The sequence below is a fragment of the Pristis pectinata genome, chromosome 4 (genome assembly GCF_009764475.1).
Source record: "Pristis pectinata isolate sPriPec2 chromosome 4, sPriPec2.1.pri, whole genome shotgun sequence".
In the NCBI taxonomy this organism is placed as follows: Eukaryota; Metazoa; Chordata; class Chondrichthyes; order Rhinopristiformes; family Pristidae; genus Pristis; species Pristis pectinata.
The window spans coordinates 70,160,568-70,184,767 of NC_067408.1; the positions used below are offsets into that span (position 1 = coordinate 70,160,568).

Sequence of the window (24,200 nt, forward strand, 5' to 3'; positions counted from 1 at the left end):
TCTCTTCCCTCACTGATGATGACCACCCAGCCCCCTCCACAAGTGTCTTCCAAGCCTGAGCCACCTTCCCCAATTACCTACAATACTCAACTCCTTCCCCAGGCATCTTCCCACCCAGATACCCCTGCATACATAGATCATCTGTCCTTCTAACCCAACACCCATACCCTCCAAATCTCCTGCTTGATTTCCTCACCTCATCATCTTTCCACGAAGCGAGCTTCTCACCAACCATTCTGGTGGTCCCCTCTCCAATTCACTTCCTCCTGCACCTGGCAAGCCACAATTCGGGCATCCCTGTGTCCTAGACAGAGGACACAGCCACTCAGCATCTGCTCACTTGGAATTCTGCTCAGAGTCCAGTGGGAGAGCACAAACTTCCCTTGTGTGATAGCTTGCCAACCTGAAAATGATCATAGATCCTACCATTTTCTATCCTTCAACCAACCTCATGAACACTTATTTTACTTAATGTTTTGTAACATCTTACCAAATAAATGGACTAGTTATCCAAGTATGTGAACATCAGGGGAGAGTATTACAGGGATGCAAGTGACATTTGGCAAGTTCAAACAAACAATTAAGGTGGTAAAAGAGGAACAAAGAAATTACATCTTCGAAGAAACAAAATTATAAAATATTCTGCATTCATAAAAAGTCAAGATGACTGTAAAGCCACTACGGGATGAATGGAATAAAAATTACAAGTAAAAGCAAAATGGCAAATATTAAATAATTACTTCACATCAGTATTTACTGAGGAAACCAATCAATTGGATGTGGTGTCAAAGGAGAGGTTAGAAATGACAATTGCAATTAAAAACAAATTGGCAATATTAATAAACTAAACAAGCCCATTAATTAAAACCCATGTTTAATGTGCTGTATCTGTGCATTTTAAAAGAATCCAAAAGAGAAAGTGGAATTACTATCACACTTATTTAGTAATTTGGTGGAAAAAGCTGTTGCGTTTGAAAATTAGCAGTTAACTAAAACCACATTAATGAGATGGAAGGAAGATTAAACATATCCAAGGAATTACAGACCATTCAACCTAACAGCAATGTGGGAAAATAACTGAATCCCAAGAGAGAAAATAGGAAGACATCCAGAAAATAATAGTTATCATTAATTTCAAAATAGAGAGTCTTGCATGACAAATCACACAGAATTGGTTGAACAGGTAATAGGGAGGGTAGAAAAGGTTCATTGTGCAGTTGTGTTTTATCTAGATAAAATTACATCTGTTACCTGGAAGATTGATAAGATCTGAGCACGTTGAGTCAGAGGACTAGAAGCAGAATGGACAGTTAGCTGGATGCCACACAAAGCAAAGAGCAGGGAGTAAGGGTAGCTTTTCAGGAATGGCAGACAGTGGAGAGTAGGGTTGCACAGAGATCAATTATGACACCATTGCTATTCACCATTCATAGCAATATCTAGACTTGTGAATCAAAACAATCTCAGGTCAGGCAGCATCTGGTGGAGAGAGTACAGGAGTTACTATTCATACAAAAGACCTTTCATCTGAATGGTCTTGATCTGAAATGTCAACTATTCATTTCCCTCTACAGATGTTGCCTGACCTAAGTTCCTCCAGCATGTTTGTTGGTCCAGATTCTAGCATCTGCAGTCTCTTATGTCTCACATTTTCCAGCATTTCAGTTTTTATTTCAAATTTCTATCATCTGCAGTATTTTGCTTTTGATGAAAAAGACAAAAGGGGCTTCTTCCTGTTTGAAAGAGCAAAACTGGACATTCTTGATATAAATGCTAACAACATAAAATCAAAAAAGAATTGAAAATAAATTCATTTATCCAAAGCTTGGTAGAAGACTTTACAACAGAAAATGAACAAGGAGAATTATGTAACTGGATTTAAAGAGAGGCTAGATAAGCATTTGGAAGAAAGAGATAGAAGATTATGGTGATAAGTGTTGGACAAGAGGATAAGCACTATATGGGTTTACTATTGTTACCAATTAGGTTACTATTGGTGAATGTCCCTTTAAGACATAGCACAGTAGAGAGAGAGTGTGTGTGTGTGTGTGTGTGTGTGTGTGTGTGTGTGTGTGTGTGTGTGTGTGTGTGTGTGTGTGTGTGTGTGTGTGTGTGTGTGTGTGTGTGTGGGGGGGGGGGGGGGCATGATTACAACAACAGGAGATAAGGGAGGTGAGCGCGTGAGACCTGCCTACTGGTTTCTGTATCGATCGATAAAAACAATAACTGTGTCTGTCACTACAATCCACGTATGGATTTTTGGAATAATCCAGTGGAGTCCACTTTGTCGTTAACCTGTGGAAGGAAACAGGTATTTGTGTGGACGGCCACGTCTCAAATGTTTTCGGGGTGGCAGGCACTTCGGAACAAAGGAATGGAGATCATCAGTGATTGAGGTGTCGTACGAGTTCTATTGTGGAACATTTGGATTTCATAATTACTCTCTACATTTCCTCTTCAGTCAACGGTAGCTTTGCAGAAGCCTTTGCTCACATTTCACCTTGCAGCTTGCTGAACTGAACTTTGAGAACTATTCCTGGACTTGGAGTTTGGGAATTTGCCATGCACACACACTTCAAGTTTAGTTTTAGGGTTAATGTTTAAGATCTAACATGTTTACTTCGAACATTCTAACATTTTTACTTTTGTTTTTCTTATCATCATAAGTAGTTATTAATAAAATAGTTTTAACACTTATACACGACTCGGTGTTTCTTTTGTTACTGGTACGTGACACTAGAATGACTATGTAGAATAATACAATATACTGATGTACATTGAGTCATTCTATAGTCATTACTTTATTTTTAAAAACACATGGATAAGCCTTCCACCAACAAATTATTACATGTACATGTCCCATTGTTAACACAATGTCAAACTCTTGCAATCAGATTTACAATGAAACTTGGTTTTTAACTCTTTGTGCTGTGACTAGCAAAGCAGGAACCAAATAACCTTGAGGAAAAGGCGCCCCATTCCTGTCTTATTACAGCCTAGCTTGACCAGGTGATCACCACATGTGGATAGCAACTTTATTGCCATTAACCTTAGAATTTATAATTTCAGCTCTGTTTAAAAAAAAGAGACAAGGCAATTTTCCAAAGAGAAATAGAGGGTGGGGATAAAAGAAAAAAAGTACTTCCAGAAAAATCCCAATGTGGTTTGTTCCAACTTCTTTTCATACCTTGTAACAATTGTTTACAAGATGTCATAGACTTGGACCACATCAGCCAATGGCTGCAATGGTCAATGATACAAAAAAAAATCTAAACAGTCACATCCTGATCTCATCTCCTGAACATGGTTTTTGACAAAAAGATATACTGGCAGCGTACCACAGAAGATACAAAAATCAGATGGTCAAACAAGCTTCCCAAGATACTGAAGCAAAGATAAAATTCAAATGTCAATAACCTTTTTTCAGAACGGCTCTGATGAAAGTTCATACCTCGACAGACATTGCCTGACTCATTGAGTATATCCAGCATTTTATGCTTTTATTTCAAATTTCTAGTATTTACAGCAATATTTCATTAGTGTACTTGAGTGAAACTGATATAGTGAGAACTAACCATATTCTTACCTCACCTCTACCACAGTATTTTCAGAGACTCTGCAACAGATAGCCCTCAACTCCTCGTTACCAATGATAATGAACTGTGCAATAAGATCTTACAAAAGGAGATGAAATAAATATTTAAAAACATGTCCTCACAGACATATTTAAGCATGGAGTTTAAAGGAAATTTTAATTAAATAGTTCTGGAAATAGGAACATTAATTTGGATTACGGTCTGGACAGTAATCACTCAATTAATTGTTTTTACAGGAGCATTTTCTTCAATTCAAAATTACTGGCATTTTCCAAACAGCTTGTGACCTACATCTTTCAGCAACATGTTTAATTTTCAAAACTGTAAGTAGGCATTAACATTACCATGGAGGCTCACGAAGACTTGTTATTTCCCAGTTCTGTCTTATGTTAACACAATGTTATTTTCAAAAGCATGGCTTTTCATTTCTTTTCAACATATCCATTAGTTTGTAACATACAAAGTTTACAACAGCTGTACAACCTAATATTAAAAGCAACACTGTTACTTACCACTGTTAATACTTTCTAGGTGTACTGGAAGGCCAGACTGGGCTGCAGCTATTAGTTCAGTGCAATGTAAACTGGCCACGACCAAAATAACCCAATTTCTTTGCACCACACAGGTTCATGATCTGAGAGGACCAAAGAATATTTTTTAAAAATTACTGCCATGGAAGAGCACTTCACACACAAAAGATTTTTACAAATTATGCAAATAACATCTTGATTTTTACTAATTACTAATCTTACACAGCTGCATCACAGGAAAAAAATTGAGGATTAAAGATTTTAAAATGTAGTAGAAAGCTGGAGTAGTAATTTAGTTTAATGTTTCCTCGCTTTTAAGTTCAACATTTTCTTACTCCATATTCTATTTTAGTCAGATGATTAATACATTCTGAAAACAGCTCACATTAGTGTTCACATTTGAATAGACTCTTGCAATCAGCTCCTGTAGAGTTTATGAATGGTCAATGACACAAAAATTGCCAATGGGTTACATCTCAATCTTGCCTCCTCTAAAACTGCCCCCAAAAATAAATAGGACATACTGATAGTGTGCCATGGAGTATGTATAAACACTACATAGAATAGTTCCATGAGAAATGTCCATATGAAACTGGGCAGAGTTAGGTTGTCGATCCTCTGATTAAACAAAATGTATTCAAAAGGGAATCTTTCTGTAAAAGAGGATAGCCCCCCCTCTTGAATGAGAGAACATCTGCCTTTGTTCATGCTATGGACTGGATTTCTCAGATAATCTGTGTTTCAGGTGAAGTAGGAAAATGCCAACATCTGACCGTCATCCACTTAACAACTGAAACACTGAAACCCAGAGGAAATCTGACCAACAGGCATTTCTTCTTTACTGCCATTCCCCAAAAAAGTTAAATTGCAATCTGTCCACTCTGGTTCTACAGGCCACTGAAGTCCTTTATTTCAAACTTTTTTCTTAAAAATAAAATGCCACTGATTTGAATTCTGCAGAACGTCACTTCTTTGTAATTTGTGTTTTATATGCTAAAGTTCATTATTACCTTAAACAGGTCCTGAAATGGGTACCAATTGCAAATAGAAAAAGGGCAAGTTTTTCATACCCAAATGTATTCTAGCCAAAACCTGCCCTCCAACGCTCACTACTCCAGTGCTACGGGGAGTATCTTCATATCCGGAGACAGCTGGAACTGTAAAAATGACTGACATTACCAATGCAGGTTTAGGAATCAGGTGACCACACTTTTCTCTCACGTAGCACAGAAAAAAAACCCTTTGGACCACCACGTCCATGCCAAATAATTGTAAACTGAAGCCCAAGCTAAGTAACTTCCTAACCCATCCAAATAGCTGTTGTAGAATGTTTCATTCCCATACAGATCATTTCATTCCCAGCCATTTTTGTGCACCCAAATGTCATCTATACTGCGATGCCCACAAAAATGCCTGGTCCCCATACTGGTTCAGGACCATCCAACTAACCCATCCATTTTTCCAGTAGCAAATTCCCCTAAAATTGGATTCTTTCCTGCACTGCTATAAAGGATATTAGTTACCATATACTTATTTCAATGGTAAACATTGTTTGATTCACATGAAAAAAACATCCTACTCAGTCAAGCAAAAATGACTGTGGATGCTCCAGGAATAATATACTACATGATTTAACTACAGTTTCTACTTTGCAGACCTCACTACAACGCCTGGATACCCTACCATACTTTAATTGTTGCAACAGCAGAGGCGACAGAAGGATTTTTTTTAAGTATCAGTACAATTTCTGTATTCGCTTCCCAGCTTGTTTCTGCAAATACTTCCATCACAACATTGTTAGAATTGTACTCAGCAATGCATAATGAGATGCAGCTCTCAGAGACTTTCATCCTCCTCATTCTCACCACAAACCTTTGTTCTTTTATGGATCTCCTCTAACAGACTGGTAATTATTGCCACCAACTCCCTGACACTGCATCTCTTACACCCCACAATAGTTGAAACACATTTAGATCTTTACCACATTTTCCAGCACTTATCAACGGTTGGTCCAAATATCAAATTTTCTAAACTTACAGACTTTCACACAACCACATAGACTAATTATATCTATTTTGTAAACCTGCATATTCTTTACTGAGAACTCCCACACCAGCGGAGCTGCTGTCTTTCAGATTTATCTGCTGAACAAAAGTGATCTATTTCAGGAAACTAGGGAGTTACTCTTGGTTCCTGCCCACTATCTTTTGTTCTCAGCCATCATTTTCTGAAACAAACTACTTGGTCATATCATGCTGTTGTTGTGAGGTAGCAGTGCACAAGTTATTTTTCTACTTTCAGAACGTGACCCGATTATAAATACATCTACCTCCCTTTAATCCCTAGGACTCAGAGTGACATAATATAGTCTTTTCACCAACTCAACCAGCATCAAGTATTGGATTCCACAAACTAGAGGCTCTTTTTATCCCCCCTTATCAGCTATCCTCACCGCCCATCAGAAAGCTAACATGACGACTCATTTGGCCTCTCTTTCTGCATATGGCAGCTCTTCGGCCAGCTCCATCACACTGGGTGTCTGGTACAAACCTTTGAGGAAACTAGATATCCCAGATGAAGGAGCACCAACTTAACAAAGATGAAATTGATTTCCTCATTTTCTAAGTTCACTGTTGTACCTTTTTTTATTATTTACTTCAACACAGGACTTACGAGCACACTTGTTCTCACTAGATAACAGCATGGGCAACTTCAGTTTTGATGAATCCCCATGCCATTCAAGAGTTAAGATAGTTTGCTTCAAACTAGGAAAGGAGCCCTGTGCAAGTTAGGGAAAATGAAGGGGATGTGGCTACATAACACTTAATTTTTACTGGCCACTAAATTTCCATAGTAGTCTGAATGCTTCACTAAAATTGGAAATGAAGATGGCATCTCATTCTCAAAGGGTTGGTTTTGTATCCATATTTGAGGCTTCAAAGAGATATGGATAAGCCTAGTAAATGGGTGAGAATGTGGTCCACAAAGTATGTGAAAAATGTGAGCTATCCACTTTGGTGCACACAATAGAAAAGTGGAATATTTGCTTAAATGGCGAGAAATTGAGCAGTGTTTATATTTAAAGGGACCTTGGTGCAGTTGTACATAAGTCACTAAATACCAACAAGTAGAGGCAGTAAGTGATTAAGATGTCAAGTGACATGCTAGACTTTATTATGAGGGAATTTGAGTATAGGAGTAAAGAAGTCTTAAAGCAATTGTATCGGGCCTTGGCAAGACTAACAGAGGAATTGTGTACAATTTTGTCTCCTTATCCAAGAAAGGATGAACTTGCCAGAGAAGGGGACCAGAAGGGATTCACGAGGCCGTTTTCAGGGATAGCAGGTTTGCTGCATTAGGGAAGATGGAGCAGACTGGCACTATACTCTCCAGAGTTTGAAGAATGGGAGAATGCAAGCTCTACACACTGAATTGCTAAAAATGTCTTTTACCACAAAGAAAATTTCTAATGCACTTGAATTATGCTAAACAGCAAAATATACTGAATCCATTTTTGGATAATTATTTTGCATGTACAAAATGCCTATCCAGAAAAATAAACAAAAATGCCTTGCATCACAAATAATGAAAATTAAATGTTCTTGGTGGAAAAATGGCTGACAGTCTGGTGAGCTTTGTATTTATGTAGTCAGAGTTGGTCTCAGATTTACTCGATATTAGTGAGCTCTCTGGACACACCAGGCCAGCCACCTACACTCTAGATGTATTTGCAAGCTTTACATTGCAACAAAACAATTTCATTATCAAACCTCCAATGATGTTTTATTACTGGACAAAGTCTTCAACTGCACACCTCATCTCCTGCCCTTTGCCCTCCAACACCACACATCAACTTCTACTGCCCTAGAAACAAAGCTGTAGAATTTCATTTCCAGGATTAATAATTGAGATACTATTCGAGATTGGATAGAATACATGAAAGAGGAAGGGAACAGGTCATGTAAATATAGCTACAGTTATTTGATCCTGTCAGAGACAAATGACAAGCATGACTGGTTGGGGGGCAGCGACCCTGTGTTACTGTTGAAGTTCACTTGAATCTAATTTAAAAGATGATATAATTATAAGAGAAAAAGCTAGAAATATAACAGCATGTCAGGCGCCCCCTACGAAGGGAGTTAATGTTTCTCATCAATGATCTTTTATCAGAAGCCAGAAAAGTTAGCGATGAAACAAGTTTTAAGGGGAAGTGAAGTGGACAGAAATCTTTCCGTCCTCCCACTCTTTCATCATTTAACCTCTCCTGCCTTCTACTTTATTGTGCTTTGGGTCGCAATTATCCAACTTGTTGTCGATCAGTTCTTGCCTTGACCTCCCCACATTTCCCTTCTTTTCAGGTCGGGAGGTGGTTACCACTGGCCAGAATTGCTCGCTGAGCCAGTAACCTTCTGGCCGTGCCCTCATCAAGCTGGTCGGGAGCGAGGAATCTCTTGGACTCTGTGAATGGTGGATGACCTCTACTGGCAGCAGTCTGAGTGCTGCTGACTTTCTTCCAGTACACCTGAGTGCTGATTGTCGAAGAAAGACCCATGGAAGGAAATGGGGTCTTTAACTCACTGGGACTTGATTGCAGGAGGAGATGGGTGCAGGTCAGGAACTCTCCTCTAGAGCCTGGTATATTAATTTACATGATAGGAAACTTAAATGTTACATCTTGAGAAATTAAGGGAATGAAACCAGGTGTTTTCTACTGCTTTCTTATTTTATAACCAATCACTTTAAGGCAAAGAGGGGATTCCATGTCGGATAGAAAGTTGTTAGGGTCCAAGGACCTCAATATGTATTCACCACTCCTCCAAAAGGAAGGAGGCGGGCAGATAGACAAAGACTTCAACTCTTGTCCACTTAAAGGAATGGCCACTTCAAACACAGCTTCACTTTGGTAACAGGCTGCTTTGCTGTTTCACTTCATGCAGTGAACTCAAGGAGAATCAGACAAGGGAGATACATTGCTATTTAAAAAGGCAGATTATCTGAATTTCCATTTGTTTATGTGGGGACAAAATTAGGTAGGATAATTTAGAAAATCCAAAATGGCAAGCGGCGGAAAAAACAAAAATATGATGCATGTCTCCAAATGACATGATCATTAATGCAGCAGCTACATACTTTGCAAAAGGAGAACTGTTTTCTCTATTGGAGAAAGAGAGAGGGTGTGAAGTGAATGGATGATCGCCAGGAGATGTGGGCAGTTGTTAAGAAGGAGATACGGAAAGCTGCTGGGGAAATATTCAGGAAGCACTGTTGGGTTCCGCCGGATCGCTCGGGGTGATGATTAGGTAGATAATGAAGCCTGGAGCTGGGAGGTCTTCTGGCTGAATAAGACATAAATGAGATCTCTAGCTTGCAGAAGCATGTCTGGCTTGTAAACCTGTTATTTATTTTACAAAATAATGATACCAACAAGTCTGCTTACTTATTCAAGGGACTGCTGAAACTTCCCTTGCAGCCCGCATTACTACTCTGGGATATGTGTAGCTCACATGCCGATAACTTTTAATGAAGTGATGACAGGATGGGTGCTTATTTTTGCCCACAGGTCTCTCTATCCCTACCACCAAATACTAACAGCACTCCCCATCATACAGACATAATGCAAAGTACCCCTCACAGCCCAATATCAATTGCTGAAGATATCAAAAGATTTTATTGCCTGAAGGGATGTATTTGTTCCATGTCCAGCATTATTATTAAGATGGTGTTAGTTTTGTTTGTAGGATTAAGTGTTCAGTAATACCCTTAGGGATTTTAGTTTGGCAGATCTGGGAGATATGTATAGAAATGTGCATTTGCAGGTTCAAGATAAAGACAGTCATCCCATCATCTCCCATGAAAGATGACACAAAACAGGAGCTACTATTGGAAACTTTCCTGAAACAAAACTGTATTCAAACCTGATCAAAAAAAACATCAGATTACACTTGAGGCATCAGGGTGCAATCAAAATAAGTTATTGGCTTTAATTCTGCAGAATAGGCATTTCCTGCATTAAGATTCAACAGAAGTTATAAAATTTTGTGTTCATTAAATATGCAATCACAGAACACAAGAGCGAGGGTGATTTCTATTCCCATATTCTTTAATAACAAAGCAAATTCAGGTGTCAGGTAGCAGATTTTTGAGGGGCACACTTTAACATTGGCATCAGTGCTGTGAGAAGACTGTACATATGATCTACTGCATGTCCCAGACCAGTGGCAGTGGAGATTTGTCAGAGAGAGAGAGACTGCTCAACTCCATAGAACTTTAGTAAGATCAATGAGATCTTGCTGAGGATGCACATCATAGCCATTACCATCAGGTAGGAGATTTGGTGAGTCATATGTTCCAATATTTTGTGTTCTCTCTATGAAGGAGTCTTTGACAAGGTTATCAAGTGCCATTTACTCACCAATAAGCAATTTACTGGCCTCCCATTACTCCAGACCTCATTGTAGCAGTGATGCAAATTATGGTCAATGGAACCTAATTTTAGTGGGTTGATAAGCAAGGCTGGCCTCTGACATCAATTTAGCAGTTAACTGAATGTGGCATTAAACAGCCTAATGGAACTGGGAGGAACTGCGTGTTAACAAGGGGAATTGCTCTGTGGGGAAAAGAAAAATCACACCGGACACACAGAAAACAGGCATGGCTATATCAGGCTGGTCATCCTCAGCTGTTCTAGGAGCCTGTCAAGGAAGTGTCATCGGTTCAATTATCTTCTGCCTGCCTCAAAGGTCTTTCCTCCATAAAGTCTAGAAATGGAGATGTTCATTGAACACAGTGTAATCAGCAATTCACTTCCAGCACCTCAGATAACGAAGAGATCTGTGTCTACAAGCAGCAAGACCCAGGCATGGAGTTATGTGGCATGTAACACTGGTGTCATTGAAATGTCAGGCAATGAATTTCTCCAAGATGAAACCACCTCTCCTTAATATTCTATAGCATTATGATCACTGAATTAGATAACCTCCATATACTTATTCAACTAGGTCGAGGTGCTCTTGTTACAAGAGGAGGTCAGCAGCTGGGTATCCTGCAGTGAGTGACTCACCTCCTGACACCTCAAATCCTTTCCATTATTTACAAAGTCAGGAGTGTGAAGGAATACTTTTCATTTGCTTGCTCGAATATTGTGAATGAAAAGACGATAATTGAAAGTAATATTTCCTTCCTCCCCCCTCCCCCAACAGCTACAAAGAAACAAAGAGCCAAATGATTTCCTTATGAGCGGAGAAGTTCTAGAGTTCTCTTTCTAGTCTCATCGTCCACAAGGCCTAATCCTGAAGAGATGTCGATCAAGATCTTAGATCCTAAACCCTAGTTCCTTTAAAATGCCAAGGACCCAACAAGACTAGTTTCCACTGCAAACCATCATCTTTCCTTGGGTAATCACCATTGCCTTTCAAAACACACTGCCTGTTTTGAATACAAGAAATATTTGAGAACGACATTCAATTACAGGGCCTCTCTTTTAAGATTTTGTCAAGAGCCCCATAATCATCCATGAAAGGTTATCAACAGGCTTTGTTAATTCAGTCTCTCTCTCTCTCCCTTCTTCTTCCCAGCTTGTTGAGAGTTTCTTGCTTTTACTATTATTTCAGATTTCTAGTGTCTTTAGCAGTTTTCTTTTACAACTTATAGATATATAGTAAATATCCTTGAATTCCTTGACATGGTCTTGTATGTTCTACAGATTATAGGAACCAGAATGATGTTAATTGTGGGCTAATTATGGCATTTAGGGTAAGGTTTGGCTCCTGGGTGACACTGCATTACCAGCTTAAAAAGTTACATTCTGACTGGTAAGAAATAAAAAAAGTGTAAAACAAAATTACTGGAGAACTTGAAGTCTAAATAATGTGAATGAAATAAAGAATGAATGGTAAAAGTTCTGGAAAACATTCCAGAAACTGGAAGAACTGGGCATGAGAAAATACAAATAATATTGGTAATCTCTCCTGAAATCTTGTTATCTGTAAGAACACGCAAAATATAAGGAGTAGGCCATTTGGTCCCTTGTGTCTGCTCTGCATTTAGTACAATATTGGCTAACCTTTTAACATCAGTGCCCTTTTACTGCATTAACTCATATCCCCAATTCCCTTATTATCAAAAAAATGTATCAATCTCCATCTTGAATATACTTAGTGAATAAAATTCCACAGGTCTCCAGGGTAGAGAATTCCAAAGATTTACTACCCCGAGTGAAGAAACTTCATCCCATCTGTGCTGAATGGCCAACCTTATTTTGAGAACGTAACCTCTGGTTCAAGACACCCTTGCCTGAAGAAACATCATCCCATATCTGGCTTGTCAAGCTTCGTATGACTTTTGTTTCAACAAAATCCTTATCTTCCGAAACTCTAGAATTTAGAGGGCCAGTGTACTTAGTCTCAGTCTTAATCTCAATCTCCATCCCAGAAATCAATCTGGTGAACCTACATAGCTCTTCTTTTATAATAAATATTTTCTTCTTTACATTGAAATACTGATCTGTACACACAATTCCAGGTATGAATTCAGTCTCTTTACTCTTGTACTCAAATCCTTTGCTTTTAATCTACTATTTGCCTTCCTAATTGCTGGCTGCAGCTGCATGTTAACTTTCATTGACTTTTATACAAGATCCCCCAGGCTCCTCTTACCAGCAACACCTTTCAATATTTCACCATTTAAAAACAATCCTCTGCATTTCTATTTTTTCTACCATGGATGATCCCACTTTTTGTTTTAACATTGTATTTACCATTTCATCTAGCACGTCTCTATCCTCCTAAAGCCTTCAAATCCTCCTTGAACCTATACTGCCATACAGCTTTGTTTCATCAACAAACCTGGATATATTGCACTTGGTCCCCTCATGCAAGTCATACATTTTGACTAGCTGGGGCCCCAAGACTGATCTGTATGGCACTCTCAACTATAAAATGGCCTGTTCCATTTCTATTCCATTTTCATCCAGTTCCTTAATCTTCAGTCAATGCCAAAATATTGCCCCCAATCCCATCTGCTCTACTTTAGTTTAAATAACCTCTTGTATGGCACTTTACTGAAGGCCTTCTAAAACTTCAAATAACTTTCACTGGTTCCCTCTTATCAATTCTGTAAAAAGAAAATTCCTCACAGATTTGTCAAACAGGATTTCCCTTTTATATATATCCACGCTGACTCTGCCCATTCCTATTATTTAAATGCCCTGAACCACTCCCTTAATAACAGATTCCAGTATTTTTGCCTGTGACTGATGTCAGGCTAACTGGATTATAATTCCTGTTTCTTCTTTCTTGTTAAATAGTAGGGTTGCATTTTCTATCTTCTAACTTTGGGAACCATTATAGAAACAATGGAATTTTGGAAGATGACATCCAGTTAATAATATTTCCACAGCCACCTCCTTCAAAGTCCTAGGTCATCAGATTGGGGGATTTATCTTCTTTCTTGAAGACAGAGATAATACTTATTTCTCTTCCATTTCCTTATTCCTCAATATATCTTTCCTGCCTCAGTCTACAGGAGACCCACATTAAATTTAATATTTTCCTTTTTACATTTTTCTAGAAGCTTTTACAGTCTAATGTTTCTCACTAGATTATTCTTGTTTTCTATTTTATTATCAATGTTTCAGTTCTCTCTTGCTGAATTCTGAAATTCTACACATCTTGTACCAGTGACTATCAAGTTATCTTACAGTAAAATTCACAGGTAGAGCACAATGCACTATTCTGCTGCTCAGGCCCAGTTGTCCATAATTTGGCCTTTTCCTTTTGATGTCACAAAATTTCACCCATAAACACGGATACCAGCAGCGAGTGTACGTACCTCCAGCACAGTTTCCCTTCAGCCTTGGTTATATACCCATGATAACTGGAGGTTGCAAAAGCAAAATCAAGAACCTCACACAATTGCCTCCAAAAGGTTTTCTAGAGGTTTGATTGTTATACAATTGTACATGTAGAAAAAAAATCTTTTAATCGAGATCTGATGCACAGCTATGACAATGAGACTACCACATATCAACAAGTTGACAGCACCAAGGTGATGCTCATGCAAAAACAGATGCAGCAAGCTACTCAGCAGATAATGGACAATTCATCTCCTTGCCAGAAGGTATTCTATGAAGTTATTGCACTGGTAAAATGTCTTATACAAAAATCATAAAAGGCTAAGGAATCCTTTAGTTGAACATCATGCTCTTGACAGGATGTGACATGCCAGCAAAAATGTAGTCTCTGTGGCTCTGGAAACTTAATACAAGACAGAAATGAAGGGACCAAGTCCATGGGTCAGTTACCACATAGAAGGAAACCATTTTGAAGATGAGCAATTGTGGACTAGCTTTCCTATGTTGCATTTTACAGTGATCAAAGTTAGAGCATTGCTTTATTCTTATGTGAAGTTGGAGTCCTCTGCTCACATGAGAAGCTGCATTGTGGTCCCATTATGCCCCCCATTTAAAAAATAGTTTATTAGCCTCTTAGAATGCTATTCTTTGTTAAAAGATGACATCTAAATCCAGCCTGATTCATTTATCCCCTTTGGGGAGGCTGCATCAATTTATTTTAAGTCACGTGCAAGGATGTCATTTCTTGTGAAAATGCAAGTAACACAACCGATGAAAGAAACCTCCTTACTACTTTAACATTCCCCAAACAATTCATTGTTGTTTAAAATGGGTGCATTGTATACTAAATTTTTGAAGTTGCACAAAACAGTAAATTCATTTTTTTGTTATTGAATGCCTTTAAATGCCAGCAGTAAATTGGTACATTGGTTCAGCTAAGCAAAATGCTTGCTTTAATCTGATGACTGAAGCACTTAATTTTGTTTGTAATTTCTTTTTTGATGTACTGAGATCACGTATGTCAAAATACTGATGAGTCACATTAGACTGTGGTCTCGATTTTTTTTTTTAAAACTAGCGACATATATGCCTCTGACTTAAATGCAAGAAGTTGTGAAAATGAGCCTTGTAGAACCAAAAAAAAACCTGCCTGCAGTGAATATTAACTGGGGAAAAAAGTGACCATTTAGACAAAAAAAAGAGAGTGAATGAAAACAGGTTTAACAAAACACGTCCAACCCTTAGACTATTATGAACCAGGCCAACTGAGACAAGCATGCAAGTATTTCCCAATGGCAAAATAATTTTTAAATATGCATCATCAATTTGCTATTTACTATTACTAGCATCAAAAGGTAAGAGCTATCTTGTACAATGACAAAAAGTGGTCCAAATGATACAAGTTTCATTTGTTTTCCTGCACCCTTTCCTGTAGCAGGCCACGTCACAAACAAATTAACCTTAGTTCTGCTCACTTATGTTCATGCGGCAGAGAACAGTTTCTTTGCTGCAAAAAAAAGCAGTTTGGATGCATCGTCAAATATCAGGCAAATAATTTCACCTACCCACCCAATGTCCTTATTCCAAAGAATTATGGAGTTTAAACTGATGTCACTCCATCCAATTAAAAACCAGTGGAAGAAAGTTATATTCTTAAAAAAAGCACAAGGAAATCTTGCAACATAAATTATCACCATAAGTGAACACAGGCAAAAGCATTAAGACCACAATATTCAAGACAGATAACAGTTGATTTAAACAAAATAGATGCCACATATTATACATACAAGCCTCAGAACACATTTAAATAATATAAATATTGAATATTTTTAAAAAATGCAGAAGTGATTGGAAAATCACAGAGAACAAATCAAAATAATCTTTTGCCACACTTATTTAACCTGTAACTTCTGGGAAATCTTGAAAGTACTCAGCAATATTGTAGAGTGTTGGGAGGAAGTGCCAAACAAAATCCTTTCCACTTTTCTGTGAAATCCAGAAACATTCAAATCTTAGGCTGTAGCAAGGCTGAATTCCATGCTAGAGTTCATTGCCTTCTAGATCAGTAAAGGATTCAGATCATCATATTCACCACAGACACAAAATTAGTGCTATAAATGGAAAGGTATGAACTTTAGTGTTTGCCTATGGAATAAAAGACCTGCTGTAACCACACCTACATATTCTACAATCAATCCAAAATGCAATCATGGAAGCCAACTGCAGTTGCAAAGCTTTACAGACTAATGTGGAATGAAATTAAAAATTATGAATTTGAATATTTTTCACACCATTGAAGGAGACCATTCAGTCTACTGAGTCTGTGGTGGCTCTCAAAGCAATCCCATTTACCCAATTATTTCCTGGAAATCTTAATGCCCTTCCGAATAGGTTATCACTTCAAACTATGCAGCACCTGAATGCAGATCAACTATCTAAGTTGGAACATGTATTTGACAAAGCATCTGTCTATATGTCACCAGCACGGAACAAGTTTTCCAGCTTTATTAACTCTGACAATTACCCAGATCAATCGTCACCAAACTCTCTCAGCCTCACCCTGTTGTATTGTCCACTGCAATTTGCCTACCACAGAAACAGGCCTATAGTAGATGCCATCTCCCTGGCCCTACACATCTCTGGAGCATGTGGACAGTACATTAGACTATAGTTTATTGACTATAGCTCTGCCTTCAATATTATAATTCCAAGCAAACTCATCACCAACCTCCAAGACCGTGGACTCAACACCTCCCTCTGCAACTGGATCCTTGACATTCTGACCAACAGACCGCAGTGAGGGATAGCAGCAACATCTCCAGCATGATTATTCTCAATACTGGTGCTCCACAAGGCTGAGTCCTTAGCCCTCTACTTTACTCCCTATATACTCACGACTGCATGGCCAGATTCTGCTCTAACTCCATCTACAAGTTTGTAGATGATAGCACCATTGTAGGCCGTATCTCAAATAATGATGAGTCGGAGTACAGGAAGGAGATAGAGAGCTTAGTGACATGGTGTCATGACAACAACCTTTCCCTCAATGTCAGCAAAACAAAGCACTGGTCATTGACTTCAGGATAGGGGGCCAGTGTATATGCACCTGTCTACATCAATGGTGTGGAGGTCGAGAGGTTTGAGAGCTTCAAGTTCCTAGGAATGAACATCACCAACAGCCTGTCCTGGTCCAACCACGTGGATGCCACAGCCAAGAAAGCTCACCAGCCCCTCTACTTCCTCAGGAGGCTAAAGAAATCTTGCATTCCCTTTGACACTCATCAACTTTTATCAATGCACCACAGAAAGCATCCTATCTGGATGCATCACAGCTTGGTACGGCAACTGCTCTGCCCAGGACTGCAAGAAACTGCAGAGAGTTGTGGACACAGCCCAGCGCATCACAAAAACCAGCTTCCCCTGCATGGACTCTGTTTATACCTCTCGCTGACTTGGTGAAGCAGCCAGCATAATCAAAGACCTCACCCACCCAGGTCATTCTCTCTCCTCTCCTATCAGGTAGAAGATACAGATGCCTGAGGGCACATACCACCAGGCTCAAGGACAATTTCTATTCCACTGTGATAAGACTATCGAATGGTTCCCTTATACGATGAGATGGACTCTTGACCTCACAATCTACCTTGGTTGACCTTGCACCTTGTGGTCTACCTGCAATGCACTTCCTTATAGCTGCTGACACTTTACTCTGTATTGTTATTGTTTTATCCTGTATACCTCAATACACTGTAATGAATTGATCTGCTGCAAACAGTGTGCAAGACAACTTTTTCCCCACTGTACCTTAGTACAAGTGACAATAATAACCCAATACACAAAAGATAAATTTTCACTAGACATTTTTATGGTACCTGTTTAAGGGCTATTATGAGGAACTACTGTATTGCAGAATAACCACTGGGACAAATATTTCATAATGCACAAATGAAGTGTAATGAAATTATGACTAATTATCAATAACTCATTTAACCATAAATCCAAAGCCTGCATTTTGTGAGCTGGTGAAAATTAAGTAAAGAATTCCCTCAGATAGTGGTGGCAGTTGGAAGGAAAGGGAATGGCAGCGGTTTAAGAAACATGGTCCAAATCAATTCAACAAACCATTTAAAACAAATCAATACTGACAACATGCAATCAATCAACATCACATTTGTGCTTTTTTCCTTTGATTGAAGCCAGTGGGGAGATATTTTTCCCTCCAAAAATGCTGAGCAAAAATCTAGAGAGACATGAACAACCCAATCGTTAAAAAAAAAGCACCAAGGAAAGAAAATACAATTTGTACTGCAAAGAGTTTTCAGCATAGCAAAATGCTCCTGGCTCATTTCATAAGAAATATATTCAAACAAGGACAAGCTACACAAATTATTAGGACAAATGAGGCAAGAGTGTTTTAAGAGGAGGAAAGATAAAGAGATGGAGAGGTTCAGACAAGTAACTTCAGAACCCTGGCAACTGACAGCATGTCCTTCAATAATGGAGCAATTAAAATCAGGAATGGTCAGTGGCCAGAATTGAAGGATGGTGGATATTGGAGAGTTACATGGCAGGAAGAGATTACAGATATCAGGACAAATATACTTCATATTTCCTGTATTGTGTCCTCTGAGACTCTCTGGTATAGGAAGGTCACAATAATTTTGGTGTGCTCATTTTCTGGGGAGGTAAGGAAACAGGTAGCTGGAGCAACAAACTACAGAGGCTGAACCACCTATGCCCAGGATAACATGGCATACTGAAGTATATCAAGATTGGAGTGGAGATGAGAACAAGGAAGTTTAAAGTGCACAAGAGCAGATGCTGATGAAATCCCTTGAGAGAGCAAAATGGAATGGAGTGTATCGCCTTCATTTCCAGTTATGAGCCCAACTTCTATATGGATATTTTGGGATAAGAGGCCAACGAGAAATCAGGGTCCAGAAGAGTCAGCTTAGACTGGATCACTCCACACATTAAACTTCTTTAAAACACTTAGTGGGTAGTGTTAAATTTGCCTTTTAGCTTTTGTGTTTTTTGGGTGCCACACTTGCACCATGCCACCCTTTAAAATTGCGCTAAATTTTGAACAATTGATCTGTAATGTTAGTCGGTGCCAATTAAATAATGGAGGTATTATTCATGACAAGTCAGAGTTTAAGCAGTTGCAAAGGGGCAAGGCATAGAAATAGCTTGGAATGAAAAAAACCTTTTACAAGAGATTGTTCAGAAACAATAAGCCAAATGCTTCTGAAAACAAAAAAAAATACAGATGCTGGAAATCCAAAATAAAAATAGAAAGCACTCTGGAAACACTCAGCAGATTAGGCAGTATGTGTAGAAAGAGAAACAGCCAACAATTCAGGTCTGAAACCCTGTCAAAAGTTAACTATATTTGGAAAATAAATATCGTCTTTACCCACTGTGAATTGGCAACCTTTGCCACTCATTGAGCACCAACATAACAGTGAATAAGTCTTTGTGTTTTTAAATCTGTAGATTTTATTTGCATTTTAATTGGTGCCTCTCTTTTTCTTACTATACCTGTTTTGTTGCTGTTTATTTATACAAAATGAAAGCCCATTAACTGCATCAAATTTACTGATGAGATACCAGATGGGTTGGTCTAGAGACTTACCATTCTTAAACATTTTTTTAAAATCATGTACACATTGCAAAAAAGTATTGAAGCATTTTTGCTATATGCCCAATTTAGGAAGAACAGGCTAAGTTAAGACTATTTGCATTATTAGAATCTTTTCAATAATTTCAAGGGGTCAGGGAAATCCACCACAGAACAAATTCACTTTCAGTAAAAAGAATTTATAGTTCAGTCCATTTGGCCAAGAAGAAATCTTCTTATTGGGCTTCATAAACTTACCCAACTTGCTAGTAATCTTATTACTCCCATATTTGTTTCTATCCAGGCTGAAGAACACAGAAAACTAATTTAATAATATTCAGACTCTCATCCCACAAATGAAAAGGTCCACATTACAATTCAAGTTAGGAGTTTCTATGAAATGTTCTCCAACTTACATGGGGACAATATAGCTAATATGAGCTATTTTACTTCTGAATTTTTGGTTTAGGCCATCAACTCAGGTTTATGTTATTCCTGGACCATTCATTATCAAATCTTCTTCTTTAATTGTTTGATTCCCTTTTCTTCCACCTTTGAATGCTCACATGCCCACCCTCATGCTTAATCTCCATTCTACACCGTTGGAAGGCAAAATGTCTTCTCATTACCCATTAGATTGATTCTTGACTGTCTCAGTTTCTTTTTTTTTTAAAAAAAAAGGAAAAACCATCACTAATGGTTTCATAACTTTTAAAATGGAAGCTTTCAAAGAAATTGGAGAAACAAAATTAATGACATGATTTTTTCCCCTCATTTTGTTCCCCAAAAGTGCTTGCAGCAAGTATCCTGAAATTGATTTCAATCCATGGAGACTCTCGTCCAAGTCCAGGAGAGCTGGGGACAGAAACTATACCAAAACAAATAAAGTTACTAGCAAAATTTTATATTCTATTTGTGGCATGTCTGGATTGAATGTTGATAATACAACACACCAAGAACCAAATAATGGACATGGCTTGTTTCATCTTGTAAGTAATGCATACAGCTACAATGGAGAGGTTGAGACCAGTTTTGACTGACCTCATTCCCATCACTGATGGATGTGATTAGGCATCAGGTTGCAAAAAGCCTGACATGCCCAACTACAGCATCTTCAATCACAGTTTGCCACCAGCAGTTGTTAAAGACATTACCATGGGAAGCTGCTGCAAAAAAGCTGCTATTTGCAATTTACATAAGATATGTGATGTGATGTTGATGATACTGATGCATTCCATAAAAGATCTCCAAATTCCTACTTGCAGAGGTACTTGGGCAGAATTACAAAAGATGGTGTTACTTCACTACTTCAGTAAATTAATGATAGCACTCTCTCTCATTATTATAGAATGGATCTTATTAACTTTAGCTTGTCCTACTTTTCAACACTTTGCAAACTTGATGACTCACTATATCCTATGTAACAACCCAGTTGGCTTACATTAGCAATTATAGTTCAATGTAGCTTGCAAATTTGGCCTAATTCATAGCACTATACATTCAATCACAGTGTAGTGCAAGTGTTGTCTGAGACTGCTGCATGGTTCAGACAGAAGAGCTCATATCACAGTATTTGCACATTTTAAAAGCAGCGTTCTATTTCAAAATCTGTGTTATCAACAATAACATTTATCAGGGGAGATGTCAGGGGGAGGTTTTTCACCCGGAGAGTGGTTGGTGCATGGAAATGCACTGCCTGGGGTGGTGGTGGAGGCAGATACATTGGACAGGTTCAAGAGTTTGTTGGATAGGCACATGGAGGAGTGTGGGATGGGGGGATATGCGGGAGGAAGGGGTTAGATAGCGTGAGGGTGGTTTGATGGATGGCACAACATGGTGGGCCGAAGGGCCTGTTTTGTGCTGTATGGTTCTATGGTTAAGGTTATTTTTCCTCAATCTGGAGGATGGACTTGGTCTTGGGCAGCATAGCTGAAATGAACCGAGGGAGGAGACATTGCTTTCTCATCCACAATAACAGTTCAGAGACCTGGTCTCCTAGCTTGCTGTCAGCCTCACTGCTAGAGCTAGAGACCATAGTGATCAAAAGTGGATTAGTGGTCCTCCTTTAAGTACAGGTGCACTTCATACACACACACTCCCCCTGACCAATGCAGGAATTCTACACAAATGTGACCTTTACTCACAGATATTTTTTTAATGTGATGGGGGGTAGGGGGCAGGGGAAGAAGCAATTATTTCAGCCAGAACAAAAATATTCCATCAGAATGTAATAATAAAAGCAGATGATACAAAATAAAAATAACAGATGATTAGATTTGTTGAACTGCATAGCCTGTTTCTATCCAAATGTATTAACTGCACAAAGATTCAAGAGGAAGCATATTGTGAGCTTTAAATTCAATGGACAGCCAGAGAGAAGATGGGTGAACTTAACAAAAGATTACAAGAACCCATTGCATGAAACGTAGTGCTCATTTTTTGTACTTAAATTACTTTGAGATAATTGACTAATACTTGTAATAAAAAAAAACTTGCATAGTTAAAATGTTGATTCATTTCACAATGTATAAAGAATTTAATAGAGACAATTTTCAATTTACAAAATAGATGTATTTCTGGAAAACAAATTGTTAACCAAAATTTTGCAAAATGAAGAGGCTGGACAAAATATATTTTGGAATTTTTCTTAAAACATATTCCTATGCACCGAAGATGGCACACTATTTGTTATAGTGGGGAAAATCATCTTTGGGTGTGTGTCTTCAATCTGCAAAGTGTCAATGACCATATAATGTAAATTTGTAAATTGGCAATTGTAACTTGAGTAGTAACTATAACAAGTTCTAAAGTAAAGAATTTCCCAGTTGGTTGGACCTACAGATCATCAATGTAAAGACTACCTGCCAAACTTTGGAGCTCAGGGAAGTTGTTTCCCCTGTAAAGAAATCTGTGCAAAATATGCACGTGAGCCACGATATGCAATTGCTGATGGGCAATGGAGAATTGAGATAGCATATGCAAATGCAAGCACTGTATAGGTTTGCAGTTTAAACTCTAAGCCAACATCAACTTAATGCCTGAACCATATGAAAGCACTGGGCTCAAACTTAACATTTGTAAGGCAAAGTTCCTCCACCAAATCTACCTAATTGTACAACACTGCACTCTGACAATAACAGTTCAGAGCAAGACCCTGGAAAAATGTGGGCCAATTCTCATCTTTTGAGAGACACTGCTCCACAAAGGCAGACATCGATGAAGTTTAACATCACCTTTAATACATCAGCACAACCTTGGAGTGTTTGAATATCAAGACCTCAGACCAGGCACAAAGCTCAAGGTCTACCAGGCAGCAAAAGTCCCTGCCTAATGCTTGTAAGATCTGGACTAACTATACTAAGCACCTTAACGTCATGGAAAGATACCACCAATGCTGTCTTCAGAAAATCCTCCAAATTCACTGGAAGGATAAGTGAACCAATGTCAGTGCCCTCTCCCAGGCCAACATTCCCAGCAGTGTGGCTCCAATTACACTCAGTTGGCTTGTTTGGGTAAACCATATTGTTCAAATGCCTGACACCAGACTTTCAAAATAGACACACTATTCTAAGTGCTGTCACAGAAAGAGATTATTAGGTTGACAGAGGAAAAGATTCAAAGATACGCTAGTAGTCTCCTTGGGGGGGGGGGATAAATTGCAACTTCCCCAATGAATCTTGGAAATCCGTGGCTCGTGACTGCTCAAAGTAGAGAAGGAATTAAGAAGGTCAAGTCTATACATCAGGAATACACAGACGCTTTGTGTAAACAGCAGAATGGGGGCTCCACTTCACAAACTTGCCTTGTCGGGCATCTAATGCACCATCCGTAGAAGAGTCTGCAGTTTCTACATGGACAGGTGGGCAAGGAGCAGATGGAGAATATGTAATATAATGATGGAATATCGGAAGCCCAGTTTGAAGTTTAAATGGACACCAAGGTTGTCAACAATCTGTGTCAATCATAGAAGGAAAAGAGTCAGTTTTGTAATGGGGGTGGGGGGGAGGTGGGATGAACATAATTGCTTTGGCCTCACTGATATTGAACCAGAGGAACTTCTGCAAGATTGGATGTCAGGTGACCAATCTGTCAATAAAAAGACAGGTAAGTCAAGAGAATAGTGAGGTAGAGTTGGACACGTTGAATCTGATGTTGCCAAAGGTAAGCATGTAAATGAGAAACAAGAACAAATGTCTTGGGGGTCTCTGAAGTAAACTGTGCAGGAAGGGAACACAGAATATGCTTTAGCTTAAAAATTAATGTTACTTGACATGAATAAATCTCACCTCAGGCAGACATCAAGGTACACTTGAGGAACGAATTGCTGTAATCAACAAGAATGAAGCGGCATATCCCAATGTCTGTCACATCTTGGTGGGAGACTTTAATCAGTCTAGCTTGAAGTCTCTGCCTAACTACTCTTAACATATCACCTGCAATACTAAAGGACTCAACACATTCTACCACTGCTGTACCACTAACAAGAATGCCTACTGCTCCATCCCTTGCCTGCACTTTGGTAAATCCGACCACTAGGCTGTGCTTATTCTGCCTGCGTACAGACACAGACTGAAGAGTGCGGCACTGGTGAAGAGGACTACGAA

At 38.7% G+C, this 24,200-nt stretch overlaps 1 protein-coding gene across 1 annotated transcript in view; it reads right to left on the bottom strand.

The window, feature by feature from the left end:
- Positions 1 to 24,200, bottom strand: part of reps2 (RALBP1 associated Eps domain containing 2) — a 163,380-nt gene that overhangs the window by 126,626 nt on the left and 12,554 nt on the right. The window contains 2 exon segments of the mRNA XM_052014187.1: positions 4,109 to 4,170; positions 4,172 to 4,230. Of these exon segments, the coding sequence (XP_051870147.1) occupies positions 4,109 to 4,170; positions 4,172 to 4,230 (121 nt within the window).